General features: G+C 39.4%; 1 protein-coding gene across 20 annotated transcripts in view; it reads left to right on the forward strand.

The window, feature by feature from the left end:
• Positions 1-17,333, forward strand: part of RABGAP1 (RAB GTPase activating protein 1) — a 174,202-nt gene that overhangs the window by 20,342 nt on the left and 136,527 nt on the right. For 19 of the 20 annotated variants that reach the window (XM_073806569.1, XM_073806558.1, XM_073806572.1 and 16 more), the window contains exon 2: positions 3,298-3,497. The exons of the other annotated variant lie outside the window; for it this stretch is intronic. In XM_073806569.1, coding sequence (XP_073662670.1) covers positions 3,348-3,497 — 150 coding nt within the window. In that variant the 5' untranslated portion in view covers positions 3,298-3,347. The remainder of the gene's footprint in view (positions 1-3,297; positions 3,498-17,333) is intronic. 20 annotated transcript variants of the gene reach the window in all.

Below are 17,333 nucleotides of genomic sequence, written 5' to 3' on the forward strand. Positions count from 1 at the left end.
ATGCTTACATGATACTTAAAAACAAATGATTAAAATGTAAAACGTGTCGAATGGTGATAGGTGGTATAGAGAAAAGTAGAAAGAGGGATGGCAGTGCGGGGTATTTGGGGGAGGAAGTTTGTACTTTATTGTCCATGAGAATTGGAATTAGAGTAGGGGACTTCATGTGGTAATTGGTGTAAGTAGGGATTAAAGACAACAAAATTAGTTCTTATGGTCTCAAGACAGAGGTTGTAAATACTGTAGAATTTTGCCAGGAGTATACCAAGTTCTGGGACACATCTTTATTGTGGAGGCCAGGGAAGGGGTGGTCTTATTCAGAGACCTTGGAGGCCATGGGCTCCCTTTTCACTTCTGCCCATGGAGGCCAGAGAAGAGGAGTGTTAGTATATAACCTTTCCTGTACTGCGTAGTGTTTTGATAAATCCCATTCCCAATGAGTGATTCAGTTACTTTCAGGTGCCAAAACAAATAGTACAGTATCTTATAAAGTGTACTTTCCTGTCACCTCCTCAAAGAAAATAGGTTGAGCTTTGAGCCTGCCAAATCTTCTCAGTTTCATAGTATAAATACCAAAGTATACTATTTTTGAGTCTAGAATACTGTAGAAAGTTCGCAGTGTCTCTGAGATCATAGCTTTAGGGAACTTTCCCAGGCCCTCTGCTATCTTACTATTAGTAACATTTTAAAAGATAGAAAAAAGACTAATTAAACATGAAAATCTTACCCAAAGTACAAGTTCTAAAAAAGATAGAGACTCCTTTATCTGATACTGACTATTTTGGAACAAAGCCCAAACATTTGTAGCATTGGAAAAGCATCATAATCTAATGGAAAGAGCTTAGCTTCTGGAATCATAGATATGTTGGTTCAATTTTTAGCTTTGCTTCTAACCAGTTAAATTACAACCGTTACCTTGAACAAGTTACACTGTCTCTCTAAGCCTCAATTTCCTAATCTGTGAAATAGATATATGAATATTAAGTTTGCTGTTCAGGGACTCAACATCAAATTGTAACACAACATAATAGGTACTGTAAAAAATGTAAATTGCTATGGGAACCGAAACAAGGCAGGCAGTGCGTTTGACTCTGGGGAAAGAATGGGCAGGCCACTTGGAAAAGGAGGGTTATTAGATCATGAATGATTATTTCTAGTTGTCAGAGTACAGAAGCAAGGGAACCACTTTAGGAGGAGGATCCTAGGAGGGCAGATACCTCAAGGTATTAACATATATATCCTTGGCAAAGATATTACCTCCTCTAGTTTATTTTTTAACTCTTCCAACATGTTTCCATAGTTTTCTTTACCCTAAATCAGTACCTATTAACCTGTTCAATTTGCCTCTGTTCTCTACTAAATTATAAACTCCTTTTGGGCAAGAATCTATTTTTTCTTGTTTAGCATATTCTATTCTTTATAAACTAGACATTTGGTAAGTATTCATTGCATAGATGAAGCAGAACTACATTTTAAAAAAAGTTTTCAAAAGTGCATTTGAAGCATCTCTAAATGCTACGCTACGCACTTAGATTTAGCCCTATGAAACGTAAAGCCTTTAAGCAAGGAAGTTAGTTTAAATAGAAAGCGGGGAGTCCAGGGTTTGAGCTTTAGTTATGCCTGATTAAATGACCCTACACCTCTTGGGGTTGCCATTTCCTTATCTGTTAAACAGTATTGATAATTTCTAGGTTTTCTTCCAACTGTGGTATTCAGGGATTGTGTAATTCTTTTTTTTTTTTTTTTTTTTACGGTATGCGGGCCTCTCACTGTTGTGGCCTCTCCCGTTGCAGAGCACAGGCTCCGGACGCGCAGGCTCAGCGGCCATGGCTCACGGGCCCAGCCGCTCCGCGGCATGTGGGATCTTCCTGGACTGGGGCACAAACCCGTGTCCCCTGTGTCGGCAGGCGGACTCTCAACCACTGCCCCACCAGGGAAGCCCGGGATTGTGTAATTCTTGCTGCCATGTGTTTATGTAGATGTTAGCCTTTGAGGAAAAAATAGTGCTTGGCATATGGTGTATGCTCAATAAACGTATGTTCAATTAAAAATCCAAAGCATAGATCAGGACTTCTTAATTGGAGAGACTAAACAGATTCTCAGAACCTTTACCTCTTTGAGGTACAAGATGAGTATACAGTGAGAACAACTTTTTTTTTTTAGAGCAACTTTTGTTTATTGGTTAAAGCTCTCTGAGTATAATGTTGTATCGTCTGTTCTGTTGTTGTTTTGGCAACCAAATGGGAACATTGCCACAAAATATGCAGAACCAGGTTTTTCTTTTTTTTTTTAGGAATTTGTAAAAAATTTTATTTATTTATTTGGCTGCATTGGGTCTTCCTTGTGGTGGGTTCTTCGTTGTGGCATGCAGGATCTTTCGTTGCAGCACGTGGGCTCTAGAGTGCATGGGCTCAGTAGTTGCAGCACGCTGGCTTATTTGCCCTGAGGCGTGTGGGATCTTAGTTCCCTGACCAGGGCTCAAACCCTCGGCCCCTGCGTTGGAAGGTGGATTCTTGACCACCAGACCACCAGGGAAGTCCCCAGAACCACATTTTTAAATGGTAGATGAGTTCGAGTTTTATTCCATGAGTCAATAAATAATGGAATAGCTTTTCATAATTGACACATTTTTAACTTCTTGCTGGAAATTTTTGGCATGAAACTCTTTTATTGGCAATGTTCATATTGAGCTGAGTTCTAAGAAACTGTGGGATAGGAGTATTGAGTTTTTAATAGACTTCTGATTTCTTGCTATGTAAGGTATTTCCCTGCTCTAGAATTTATGCTTGCCTTGCCTTGAATTTATTTTTGGGGGGGGGGGTTAATATGAAATTTTGTTTCTTAAAACATGTTGTTAGTATAAGTATCAGCAATGTTAGGAAAACCTTAGTTATTGTCCTAAGCGCTTTCAATTTCATTTGTTTATATAGCTTTACAAATTAAAGGATAGAAAACAAGTTCAGTACTTCATAATTTTTCTCTAAAAAGAATAGAGTTACAACATATGCCAAAGAAATCAGTGTAGGTAGGCAGAGTTATTCTCAAGGGAATATGTTTTATTTATTTATTTATTTATTTATATATTTGAAATCTGAAGTACCTTGGCCCTCAATTTCATCAAATTCCCTTATATCTGGAATAAAAAGCCTAAACTGTAAGTAGTGAAAGTCTTTGGGAAAGATTTTGGAAGTTTTTTCCCCCCCTAAGTTTTTCCATATGTATTTTGTAAAAATTAGAACATAATTGAATATCTGGCAGACATTCTATATGAGTATCTTTATGGTTTTTGTTTTTCAGGCATTTTTAAAATATTTAATCATTCATGAGTTGAGCTTCATTCTTGAGTCATGGATGACAAGGCTTCTGTTGGAAAAATCAGTGTCTCCTCAGACTCTGTGTCTACTCTTAATAGTGAAGATTTTGTCTTGGTTTCCAGGCAAGGAGATGAGACACCATCTACAAATAATGGAAGTGATGACGAGAAAACAGGACTCAAGGTAAAACTACATAACCTACATTTCTTTTGCTTAGCCTTGCTAAAGCAAAACTTGGCCTTAATAGGAAGGTATATGGAGTGAAAGTGAGGACATGGAAATAATATCCTTTCTTTTTTTAATGCTAAAGCTTTTTATTTATAATTAGTGATAGTGAAAAATTTATATCTGATTAAGGATTTTCAATTTGATTAGCTTCTAAATCTTCTGATATCCCTAACTGTAAAAACTAGTGATCATAGTATAAACATTTGTTATTTTAGTATTGTTTCATGTTCCCATTGAGTTAGAGGTGATTGTTTCTTTTGGTCCTGGTGTATGTAGTGTAAAGGCAGTGGCAGGTCTGCAGTGCTATTTATAAAAATAAGTTTTAGAATTAGTAAAACAGAACTTAAGATTCCTGGCTTTTGGCCATTTCTGTTTATATTTTCTCTGCCAAATAAATCACTATTAACTTCTTTTCCCATACTCTGTTACTGTTTTGCTCTTTATGGATATAAGTAAGAACAGATTACCTGTTAATGTCACTTAAAATGTAAGTAGCTTTAAAAATATTTTGATTCTTGTTTATGTCTATTATTCAACAAGTGTTTATTGAGTATTGACTTTGTGCCAAGTACTGTTATAAATACTCGGGATACAGTAGCAAATAAGGCAAGCAAAGCCCCCTGCCCTCCTAGAGCTTTTAATCAAATGGGGAAACAGACTCTAAGCAAATAGGAAAATGAATATGTTAAGTAAATTTAGGTGTTTTGAAGAAAATCAAAGCAGAATACATGAATAAAGAGTGAATGGGAGGTACTGTTTTAGAGAATGTCTCGAAATGACATTTGAGCAGAGATCTGAGTGAAATGAGGAAGAACTTGTTCATGGAGAAATGTGGAAAAGCACTTTCCACGGGGAACAGAACATAAAAAGACCCTGAGGAAGACCACCCTTTTTAGGACAGAGATTAGAGCAGAGTAAATAAAGTAAATAAAAAGTGCTAAAGAATGAGATCACTGGCTGAGAGAGACAGCATGGATGGTGTGGGCTTTGTGGACCCATCCCCCAGAAAAATTGGTGACAATTACTATTTTTTTTAATTAAAGTCTATGGAAATGTTCTAAAGGACATAGAGCAATTGAAGAAACATTTATTCAGAGAAATTTACTAAAATTTGGTTAAGAATCTGTGGTATTTGAGCCAAGACTTGTTTTTTTCCTTCCCATCTCCCAGCTGAGCAAGATGGTAACTCCACTCCAGATTGGTACAGTCAAGAAAATAGGGTTTCCTCTCCTCACAGCTCCCACTTGGAGGGCTGTCTTCCAGTGAAGAGCAGGATGAGAGCATTCCTCATCCTGCCTCCGTCACCTTTTGCTGGCCAAGTGTGAATGAGTGGTAGGGGCTGCCTTTTTTTTGCCCAGACCTTACTTCTGGGATGAAGGCTCTACGTAGGGCACAGTGTTGCTGAGAATACTGAGAGCCCAATTGCCCTTACCCTTACCCTGGCCCTGGCATGTAAGGTAGTGGTTCCACACTAATAGAGGGAAGTCAAAAATACCAGAGATTACTACGCAACCTCCCACACCTACCAAATACTCATTTTCTGAAGATGTGTCGCTCAGAGAGAAGTACGTCATTGTCTACACTCCCAACTTCATAACTATAGCTCAGAGATTTTGCCTGCAGTGAGAAGTGGGACATAAAACAGCTCCTTATCTCTTCCCGTAGGAACCGACTTTATTTACAACAGAGGGCTTCCCTGGTGTCTCAGTGGTTAAGAACCCGCCTGCCAATGCAGGGGACATGGGTTCTAGCCCTGGTCCGGGAAGATCCCACATGCTGCAGAACAACTAAGCCCGTGCGCCACAACTACTGAGCCTGTGCTCTAGAGTCCACGAGCCACAACTACTGAGCCCACATGCCACAACTACTGAAGCCCACACACCTGGAGCCTGTGCTCCACAACAAGAGAAGCCATCGCAATGATAAGCCCGCGCACTGCAACGAAGAGTGGCCCCCGCTCGCTGCAACTAGAGAAAACCCGCGCATAGCAACAGCAACAAAAAACCCCAATGCAGCCAAAATAAATAAATAAATAAATAATTTTTAAAAATCATACTTACAACAGAGTGTAGAGAAGTTCAAGCCTAAGGGTACCCTCAAAAACAGTGGAGGTTGTGGTGAAAGGTAATTGGGAAGAGATTGTTAGATTGGTTGGACATACGGTTTAACTGTAGGCTTGCAGGGAGAAGACTGCCTGTGGTAGGGACAGAGCTCAAACATTGACCTCTGGAGCTCTCCTGTCAAAGTATCCTAATTTTTTTTTTTTTTTTTTTGCGGTACGCGGGCCTCTCACTGTTGTGGCCTCTCCCGTTGCGGAGCACAGGCTCCGGACGCGCAGGCTCAGCGGCCATGGCTCACGGGCCTAGCCGCTCCGCGGCATGTGGGTTCTTCCCGGATCGGGGCACCAACCCGTGTCCCCTGCATCGGCAGGCGGACTCTCCACCACTGCGCCACCAGGGAAGCCCAAAGTATCCTAATTTTATTGGTTTTTTCTGTGGAGCAGTTTATTACCTTAGTGGATTGTTGAAAACTGTTGAGCAAATCAGCCACAATTAGTGGAGTTTAATATCCACATGTAGTCATAGAGACAGAGCATCCTGCGAAAACTATCCCAGGATGACTGAAGGCAAATCCAAATTACCCCAGAGGAGCAACATCAAAGGTTTAACACCATGGGAATTAGGGGAATAGAATTTACTAAAATAAGTCAGCTAGTCACTAAACAAACAAGCAAGCATAAAAAATAAGTCCTAGGGTGTGGAGACCAGTACCGAGAACTGGAACAACGTATTACCTAAAATATCTAGTTTCCAACACAAAATGTGAGACATGCAAAGAAACAAGAAAATATTACCTATACATCATTTTTAAAAAGGCAGCACATACTGCTTGTGAGAGTCAAATATTGGACTTAATATGCAAACTTTGAAAGTAGCCATTATTAATATGTTCAATGAACTAAAAGAAATCATGCTTAAAGAAATAAAGGAAAGTATGATGACTGTAAAATCAAATAGAAAATATCATTAAGGAGATAGAAATTACAAAAGAACCAAATGGAATTCCGAAGTGGAAGAGCACAATAACTGAAATGAGGAATTCACTGGAGAGGCTCAACAGTAAATTTCAATGGGCAAAAGAAAGAATTAATGGAAAGAAATGTCATCAAAATGGCAGTACAGGAGTTTTCTACCATCCCACTCTCAAAGAACACCAATTTAGACACTAATGGATGAGAGTGCCTTCATGGAAGTCCAGGAGCCCAACAGAGAAGTTCCAGCACATTATTGGGGCAAAAACATCCAAGATTGGACCCATTGAAGACGATGAAAGGAACAGTTTCATTTTATGTGTGTCACCCCACCCCCAAGGTGGCACAGCTCAGTGCCAGCAGGTATTTAGCTCATGATTTCTTCCATGGGGGGAAGTGAGAGTGTGTGATTGAGCACCTGACTTTCCCAGCTTTGTGGTACACTGCCAGAAAGGCCCATTTCTTTCTCACTCCGTCCAGAATACTGAGTCGTAAACTGGATAACCTGGGGGTCGACAGTTGTGCTGGAAGAAGAGCAGCCAAGATTGGGAATGGAACATCTCAAAGGGGCATGGATCCTATTAACTGCTCTGGGGACTCCCTCAGGAAGCCCACCCATGAGCCACTGGGGACACCTCCCCTGCCAATCCCCCAGCTGGCCCATGGCCACCTCTGAGCTCCACACTCCTCACCCAAACGTGTCCCTACCCTGTGGCTGCCTCCCTGTGCACAACCCTGAGGGCAAGAATGGTATGTGTGAGTCTTTGCAAATGGCTAGTGAGCACATGCAAAAAGTCAGCCTGATTCTGTGGGATTGGAAGAAACCACACACTTGAGCACTCATCATCATCTCAGGGAAAACAAATGCGATAGAGAGCATCAAAACACTGGATCAAGCAGAAGAAAGTATTGTGAAGTACAAGACACATTATTTGAAATTATCTAGTCTGAGAACAGAGGGAAAATGAAAAGGAGTGAAGAAAGCTGGCCCATGGCCAACAGGCCCAGTTTATAGTGTGAACTATGGCATACCACTAAAATGATCAGTCTATGCAATATTGGAGTCCCAGAAGGACAGGAGAGGGAGAAAGGGGCAGAAAGCTTATTTAGAAACATAATGATTGAAAACTTACCCAATTTTAAAAAAATTATTTATTTATTTTGGCTGTGTTGGGTCTTTGTTGCTGCGCGCGGGCTTTCTCTAGTTGCAGCAAGCGGGGGCTACTCTTCATTGTGGTGCGCGGGCTTCTCATTGCAGTGGCTTCTCTTGCTGCAGAGCACGGGCTCTAGGTGCGTGGGCTTCAGTAGTTGCAGTATGTGGGCTCAGTAGTTGTGGCTCATGGGCTCTAGAGCACAGGCTCAGTAGTTGTGGCGCACGGGCTTAGTTGCTCGGCGGCATGCGCGATCTTCCCGGACCAGGGATTGAACCCCTGTTCCCTGCACTGGCAGGCGGATTCTCAACCACTGCGCCACCAGGGAAGCCGCCAAACTTCCCAAGTTTGGGGAAAGATTTGGATATCTGAGATCATGAAGTTTATAGGTGCCCCCAGAATTTCAACCCGAAGTGATCCTCTCCAAAATATATTACAATAAAGTTTAAAAATCAAAGACAAACAGTTTTTAAACGAGCAAGAGGAAAAAAAAACTATCTCACATTTCAAAGGAACCCCCCATAAGGCTTTTAGCAGATTTCTCAGCAGAAACCTTGCAGGCCGTAAGAGAATGGGATGATATATTCAAAGTGCTAAAAGAAAAAAACTGCCCACCAAGAATACATTAGTTGGCAAAGTTGTCCATCAGAAATGAAGGGGAGGGAATCCTCTGGGGCTTCAGTGGTTAGGACTCATGCTTTCACTGCCAGGGGTGTGGGTTCAATCCCTGGTCAGGGAACTTAGGTCCTGCAAGCCGTGCAGCATGGCCAAAAAAAAAAAAAGAAATGAAGGAGAGAGAAAGATTACAGCTTTCCCCATCAATCTGAAAGTAGAATGTTCCTATGAAACTTCGTAAGCTGAAATGGCATATAGTGAAGAGTATCCCCTGCTTTCTGAAAGTTTGTGTTACACCCCTTCGCTTTTACAAACAACCTACATTAATACAGTAATTGCTTTTTTTCATAAAAGCAAAAATCCTCTTCAGGTTTCTTTCAGTTAGCGAAAACAAGTACTAATGTAGGGCTTTCTAAAAGCAAAGTGGCATATTGCAAACTTTCGGAAAGTGAGGGATACCTGTACATCCCAAATCAATGCTGAGGGAGTTGATCATCACTAGACCTTAAGAAAAGTGGTTAAAGGAGTTCTTCAATCTGAAATGAAAGGACACTAATTAGTAACATGAAAACATATGAAAATATAAAACACACTGGAAAAGATAAGTATATAGTCAAAATCAGTATAGTCTGATACTGTAATATGGTGGTGTGTTGATTAAGAAACTCTAGTATAAAAGTTAAAGGGCAAAAAAAAAAAAAAGTTAAAGGGCAAAGGTATTAAAAAATAACTATAGCTACAATGAATACATAATATAGAAAGTTAAATTGTGACATCAGAAGCAAAGTGTTTGGGGAAGTAAAAGGTAGAGTTTTGTATGCGATTGAAGTTAGGTTGTTACTGTTAATATACTGTTATATCTTGTAAAATGTTTTATGTAAACCTCATGGTAACCACAAAGTAATAAGCTACAATAGATCATAAAAGATAAGGGATCAAAGTGTACCACTACAGAAAATCATCAGTTCACAAGGGAAGATAGCAGGAGAGGAAGAAAGGAACAAGGGAACTACAAAACAACCAGAAAACAATTATTTTTTAATTAATTTATTTATTTTTGGATGCGTTGGGTGTTTGTTGCTGCGCGTGGGCTTTATCTAGTTGTGGCGAGCGGGAACTACTGTTTGTTGTGGTGTGCCGGCTTCTCATTGCGTTGGCTTCTCTTTTTGTGGAGCATGGACTCCAGGCGTGCAGGCTTCAGTAGTTGTGGCGCACGGGCTTAGTTGTTCCGCAGCATGTGGGATCTTCCCGGACCAGGGCTCAAACCCAAGTCCCCTGCACTGGCAGGCAGATTCTTAACCACTGCGCCACCAGGGAAGTCCCCAGGAAACAATTAATTACATAATATTAGTAAGTTCTTATTTATCAGTAATTATTTTAAATGCAAATGAATTAAATTGTCCAATCAAATGACAAGTGTCAGAATGTATTAAAAAAACAAGACCGCACTATATGCTGCATATAAGAGACTCATGTCAAGACTTCCCTGGTGGCACAGTGGTTAAGAATCCACCTGCCAAAGCAGGGGACACAGGTTTGAGAACTGGTCTGGGAAGATCCCACATGCTGTGGAGCGACTAAGCTCGTGCGCCACAACTACTGAGCCTGCGCTCTAGAGCCCACACACCACAACGAAGAGTAGCCCCTGCTCGCTGCAACTAGAGAAAGTGCACGCACAGCCACGAAAACCCAACACAGCCAAAAATAAATAAATAAATTTTTAAAAAAGAGAGACTCATTTCAGCTTTAAGGACACACCTAGACTTATCCATGTGTCATATGTGAAGAGATGAAAAGCTATTCCATGCAAATGGGAACTAAAAGAGGGGCCATTTCAAAACAAGTATATGTTAGGTCACAAATCAAATCTTAGCAAATTTAAGAAAACTGACATCATACCAGATTCTTTTCTGACTACAGTGGTATAAAACTAGAAATAAAACAATGGGGAAAACTTGAAAATCTACAAATATGTGGAAGTTAAACAACCTACTCCTGACCAACCATTGGGTCAAAGAAGAAATCAAAAGGGAAATCAGAAAACATCTTGAAAGAAACAAATATGGAAACACAACATATTCCACATTCCACGATTTATATGTGGAATCTAAAAAAGCCAAACTCATGGAAACTGAGTAAAATGGTGGTTGCCCAGAGGTGGGCAGTGGTGGTGGAAGAAATGAGGAAATGTTGGTCGAACAGTATAGACTTCCAGTTAGGCAGTGGATATGTTTTGGGGATCTAAGGTACAGCACTGGGACTATAGCTAACAATACTACATTATATAATTAATCGAAAGTTCCTAAGAGATTAATCTTTAAAAATGGTAATTATGTGAGTTGATGGTTGTTGTATTAACTAACCTTATTATGGGAATCATTTTCCAATATATATGTGTATCAAATCATCATGTTGTATACCTTAAACTTATACAATATTTTATTTCAAGTAAGTCTCAATAAAGTTGGAATATATATATGTATAAAACAAAGACCTTTTCTCGGAACTTTTATAAAAAAGTAAATAAAACAATATGTGAGAAGTATTTAGACTCTTAAAAAAAAGAATGAACTCTCAAAAAAAAATGACCTCTCATTACCACAGTCATGAATGATCTCAAAATAATTAAGCTGATTGAAAGAAGCCAGACATCCCCTCCAACTCCATAAATAGAAGCACATATTGTGTGTTCCGTTTATATACGATTTTAAAAAATGCAAAACAAATCTACACTCACAGAAAGCAGAAGAGTGGTTGCCTTGGGGGAGGGATGATGAGATGGGGAAGAGTAAGAATCCAAAGGGGCACCACTACAGTGGTGTGTGCACGTATATATGTACATGTGTGTGTGCACGTGCACACATATGCATATATATACATGTGCATATATATAATATTAAAGAAATGTCAGTGCTGCATTAGAAAGTTATTTACTAAACTCTAAAGAAAGTAGTAAGGGAGGAATAAAGGAATGAAAAATACATGAGACAGATAAATAAACAAAAAGTAAAATAGCACACCTAAATTGAACTATATCAATAATAGCATTAAATGTGAATGGATTAAGCAGTATGATCAAAAAGTAGAAATTGTCAGTACTGGATAAAACAACATCTAGGAGACACATCTTAGATTCAAAGATGTAAATATATTTAAATAGATGGGAAAAGATATGCAAACAACAGTCACAAGAAAATGAGTGATTATAGTGATGTTAGGCAATATAGACTTTAAAACAAATAATGATACTACGGATGAAAAGGGCTTTTTAGGGGCTTCCCTGGTGGCGCAGTGGTTGAGCGCCACTCAACCTGCCGATGCATGGGACACGAGTTCGTGCCCCGGTCTGGGAAGATCCCACATGCCGTGGAGCGGCTGGGCCCGTGAGCCATGGCCGCTGAGCCTGTGCGTCTGGAGCCTGTGCTCCGCAACGTGAGAGGCCCGTGTACCGCAAAAAAAAAAAAAAAAAAGGGCTTTTTATAATCCTATAAGGGTCAGACCACCAGGAAGGTCCAACAATGAAATCCCTAATAAAGGAACTTCAAAATACATGAAGCAAAAAATGACAGAAATGAACACAGAAATAGTTCAACAATAATTGTTGTTATAATACTTCCTTTCAATTACGGATAGAAAAACTAAGCAGGAGACCAATATGTAAATAGAAGTCTAGAGCAGCACTATAAACCATTTTGACCTGACATATCTATGGAGTACTCAACAACAATAATATACATTCTTCTCAAGTACACCTAAATTATTTTTCCAACCACAGTGAAGAAATCAATAACAGAAGTAAAACTGAAAAATTAACAAATACATGGAAATTAAACAACATACTCCCAGATAACTTCTGGGTCAAAGAAGAAATTAAAAGGGAAATTAGAAAATACTTTGAGATGAATGAAAATGAAGGTATACCAAAACTTACACAATATAGCTAAAATAATGCTTATAGGGAAATTTCTACTTGTAAATTCCTATATTATGAGAGAAGGAAGATCTCAAATTAATAACCTAATTTTTCACCTTAAGACATTGGAAAAACAAGGGCAAACTTAAAACAAGCAGAAGTAAGGAAATAAAAGGTTAGGGTGAAAAATTAATGAAACAGAAGAGAAAACCAATAGAGAAATGAATGAAACCAAAAGCTGGTTCTTTGAAAAGATCAACAAAATCGACATTTTAGATTGACCAACAGAAAAAGAGGAGACACAAATTACTAGAATCAGAAATGAAACATTGCTACCAAACTTACATAAATAAAAAGGATTATAAAGGAATCTTATGAACAGTAGTATGCCAGTAAATTAGAGAACTTAGATTAAATGGACAAATTTCAAGAAAAACACTAATGAAACTGATAAATAATATGAATAGACATATAACAAGAGATTGAACTAGCAATAGAAAATATACCTGGATTACTTCACTGCTGAACTCTACCAAATGTGTAAGTAAGAATACCAGTACTTAACACACTCCCAAAAAAATAGAGAATATTTCCCAATTTATTTTATGAGGATGATATTACCCTGATGCCAGAATTAGACAGAGATTTCATAAGACTACACGTCAGTATCTCTTATAAATATGGAGACAAAATCCTCAACAAAACACCAGCAGACTTAATTCATCAACATATGAAAAGGATTACATACCATGATCAAGTGGGAATCGAAGGAATCGAAGTTTGGTTTAACATATTAAAATCTATTAATGTAACATACCATATCAGTGGAATTAAAAGCAAAAACATAATCATTTCAGTAGACACAGTAAAAGCATTTGATAACAATTCAACACTTTGTCATGAAAGTAAACAAATGAAACTATGAATAGAATGGCACTTCCTCAACTAGATAAATAGCAATTGTGAAAAACCCACAGCTAAAATCATTCTCGCTGGTGAAAGAGTAGATTTTTTCCTCCTCCGTTTAGGCTCACTGCATGGATATCTGTTCAACATTGTACTTGAGGTTATTTCCAGAGCAGTTAGGCATGTAAAAATCTAAAACATCCATATTGGGAAGAAGGAAATAAAAATCATCTCTGTTGGCAGTTGTATATGATCTTGTATGTAGAAAGTCCTAAGAAATCCACTAAAAATTATTAAAACTAATAAGTTCAGCAGGATTGCAGGATACAAGATCATCATGCAAATATCAATTTTATTTCTGTATACTTGTAAGTAGCAATCTTAAATGACAGTAGGAAAACAGTTGCATTTATGATAGCATTAAAAAGAATTAAATACTTTGCATTGTTTAAAAAAGTGAAAATCTTATACTCTGAAATCTGCAAAGCATTGTTGAAAGAAATTAAAGACCTAAATAAGTGGAAATTCATCCAGTGTTCATGCATTAGAAGACTTGTTAGGATGGCATTATTCCTCAAATTGGTCTACACATTCAGTGCATTCCTTATCAGAATCCCAGGTAACATCTTTGTAGAGGTTAACAAGCCAATTTTTTTTTGTGTGTGTGTGGTACGCCGGCCTCTCACTGTTGTGGCATCTCCCGTTGCGGAGCACAGGCTCCAGACGCACAGGCTCAGCGTCCATGGCTCACAGGCTCAGCGTCCATGGCTCACGGGCCCAGCCGCTCCGCGGCATGTGGGATCTTCCCGGACCAGGGCACGAACCCATGTCCCCTGCATCAGCAGGCGGACTCTCAACCACTGCGCCACCAGGGAAGCCCAACAAGCCAATTTTAAAATTTGTATGGAATAGCAAGGGACCCTAAATAGCCAATATAATGTTGAAAATAAAGAACACAGTCGAGGACTCACGCTTTGCAATTTCTAAACTTATAGAGCGGTGGTAATCAAGACAGTGAAGTACTGACATAAGGATAGGCATGAAGGTCATTGGAATATGTTTGAGAATTCAGAAATAGAACCATGTTTCTGTGGTCAGCTGATTGATGCAAGGGTACTAATACCATTCAGTTGAGAACGGATTTTTTTTTTCTCCAACAAATTGTGCTGGGACAACTGGATAGTCACATTCAAAAGAATGAAGTTGTACCCTTACATCACACTATATATAAAAATTAGCTCAAAGTAGATCAAAGACCTCAATGTAAGAGCTAAAAGTATAAAACTCTTAGAAGAAAATAGGGGTAAATTTTCATGACTTCAGGTTTAGCAGTGCATTCTAAGATATACCAAAAATACAAGCAACAAAGGAAAAAGAATTAATTGGACTGTATCAACAATAAAATCTTTTCTACCTCAAAAGATACTATCAAAAAAGTGAAAAGTCAACCCACAGAATGAGAGAAAAATGTTTGCAAACCGTAAGTTACTTATATCTAGGATATATAAGGAGCTAAGCAACCTAAATGTTTATCAACTACCAAATGGATAAATAAAATGTGGTCTAGAGTGGAATATTAGTTGGTCATAGGAATGAAGTACTGATGCATGCTACAACACAGATGAACCCTGAAGAACATTATGTTAAGTGATAAGCAAGTCACAAAAGTCCACTAATTCCAGGGTTCCAATAATATGAAATGTCTAGAATAGTCAAATCTTTAGAGGCAGAAAATAAATAAGTGTTTGCTTAGGGTTGGAGATACTGGGGGAAGAGAGAGTTGATACCTAAGGAGGTAGGGTGTTTTCTTTTTGAGGTAATGAAAATATTTTAAGATCGACTTTGGTGGTGGTTGCACATATCTGTTAATATACTCAAAACCATAGAATAGAATGTATACTTTAAATGGGTGAATTGTATTTGGAAATGTCCCAATACAAATACTTCGGAAAGCTGGATGAAATAGAATAAATAGCCTTTCAATTACATAGCTCTATTCACAAGAAAGTGAAGAAAGTCCCCAAGGAACAAAAGCAAAGAGGAACCTGAAAGCCAGACCTATACACATGTGCTGACTTTGGGCAAGATTGACAGCAAGAAGAGCAGGCTGTTTTAGTCCTGAAAGGGAGAGATAATGTTAGCTTGGACTAGAGGATGAATGGACTGTGATTCAGGATATATTTTCAAGGTAGAGCTGGTTGGTATGAAGGTGGGTGAATTAGATATGGGATTTGAGGCAGAGAGAAGTAAAGTTGCTTCCTAGATTTTGGCCTGAACTGTTAGGTATATGGTTTTGCCATTTAGTGAAATGGGCAAAAGATAGGAAGACCAGAATTGGGGTAGGGGACAGGGGAATCAAAGTCCTGTTTAGGACATATTAAATTTGAGGTGACTATTAGATGTCATTTTTAGATGTCAGGTAGTTAGTTGCATGTATGTGACTGATGTTCAGGAGAGATTGTGGCTGACATCAACAGTATATAGATGGTATTCAAAGCTATGGGATTAGATGAAGCAACAAGGGAAAAGCAACAAATAACATAGAAGGGAATCCCCATAAGGTTACCAGCTGATTTTTCAGCAGAAACAGACAACTGTTTCAAGGATTTTTTGCTAACAGAGGAGCTGAAAAATAGGTACCTGAAGGGTGATATGGATTCCAGTGAGGGATTTTATGATATTTATATACTGATAAGAATTATTCAGTAAAGGGGGACATTGCTACTACAAAATGAGAGCAAAATCTTTGATTCAATTAGGGAAAAGGGTTTCGTGTGTATAAGTGGAAGGGTTAGCGTAGGAACAGCTTCTGAAATAGGAAGATAGCATAAGTGAGTACAGATGTAAATAGATCAGTCTTCTCTCCTTTTGGATTTGTTCCTGTCGAAAATTTTCTTGTTAATTTTTGAAGTACTGTTAGACTTATTCTTCCTGTTTCTAATTTGATGAACCATTCTCGGTAAATGGGAAGGACCCTCAGGGCTTCTCCAGAGAACTTTTTGCTCACTCATTTTTTTTTTTTTTTTTTTTTGCGGTACGCGGGCCTCTCCCTGTTGTGGCCTCTCCCATTGCGGAGCACAGGCTCCAGACGCGCAGGCTCAGCGGCCATGGCTCACTGGCCCAACCGCTCCGCGGCATGTGGGATCCTCCCGGACCGGGGCACGAACCCGTGTCCCCTGCATCGGCAGGCGGACTCTCAACGACTGCGCCACCAGGGAAGCCCTTAAGTGTTTTTGTTTGTTTGTTTGTTTTTGCGGTACGAGGGCCTCTCACTGTTGTGGCCTCTCCAGTTGCGGAGCACAGGCTCTGGACGCGCAGGCTCAGCGGCCATGGCTCACGGGCCCAGCTGCTACGCGGCATGTGGGATCTTCCCGGACAGGGGCACGAACCCATGTCCCCTGCATCGGCAGGCGGACTCTCAACCACTGTGCCACCAGGGAAGCCCACTCTCATTTATCTTGTTCACCAAAAGGAGATTATTCTGTTTTGGGGTTTTTTTAAAAATTAATTAATTTGTTTCTGGCCGCGTTGGGTCTTCATTGCTGTGCCCAGGCTTTCTCTAGTTGCGGCGAACAGGGGCTACTCTTCGTTGCAGTGTGCAGGCTTCTCATTGCAGTGGCTTCTCTTGTTGTGGAGCATGGGCTCTAGGCACGTGGGCTTCAGTAGTTGCTGGCACGTGGGCTCAATAGTTGTGGCTCGCAGGCTCTAGAGCACAGGCTAGAGCGTGTCCCCTGCATTGGCAGGTGGATTCTCAACCACTGCGCCACCAGGGAAGCCCCAATAATTCTGTTTTATAGAACAGGAAATTGAGCAACATGTTTTCCAAATTTAAAATGTTTTCTCTATGTATTTTCATGTAATTTCAGTACATCTACACAGCATATTGGTTTATTGGCTACAGAACTAGTAAGTGAAGATTAAAAATTACTGTTAAATCTGTGAGATCTGTCATCAGAAGAAGGTAGGATAGGATATCTACAGATGTGTTGCCAGTGATGCCCACACTTCTTTATGAAACTGTTTTTTCAATCCCTGGTAGATTTTAAAATTGCAGTGGAGTTAGAGGATACATTTGAAAGATCTGTCACTGTTCCACCTCTGAAGTTCTAACTGAGTGTTTTGTTGAATATCCAGTTGACAGCTAGTAATCTACCAACTTCTTTTAGGTACTGAGG

This window comes from Tursiops truncatus, chromosome 6, assembly GCF_011762595.2.
Source record: "Tursiops truncatus isolate mTurTru1 chromosome 6, mTurTru1.mat.Y, whole genome shotgun sequence".
Lineage (NCBI taxonomy): Eukaryota > Metazoa > Chordata > Mammalia > Artiodactyla > Delphinidae > Tursiops > Tursiops truncatus.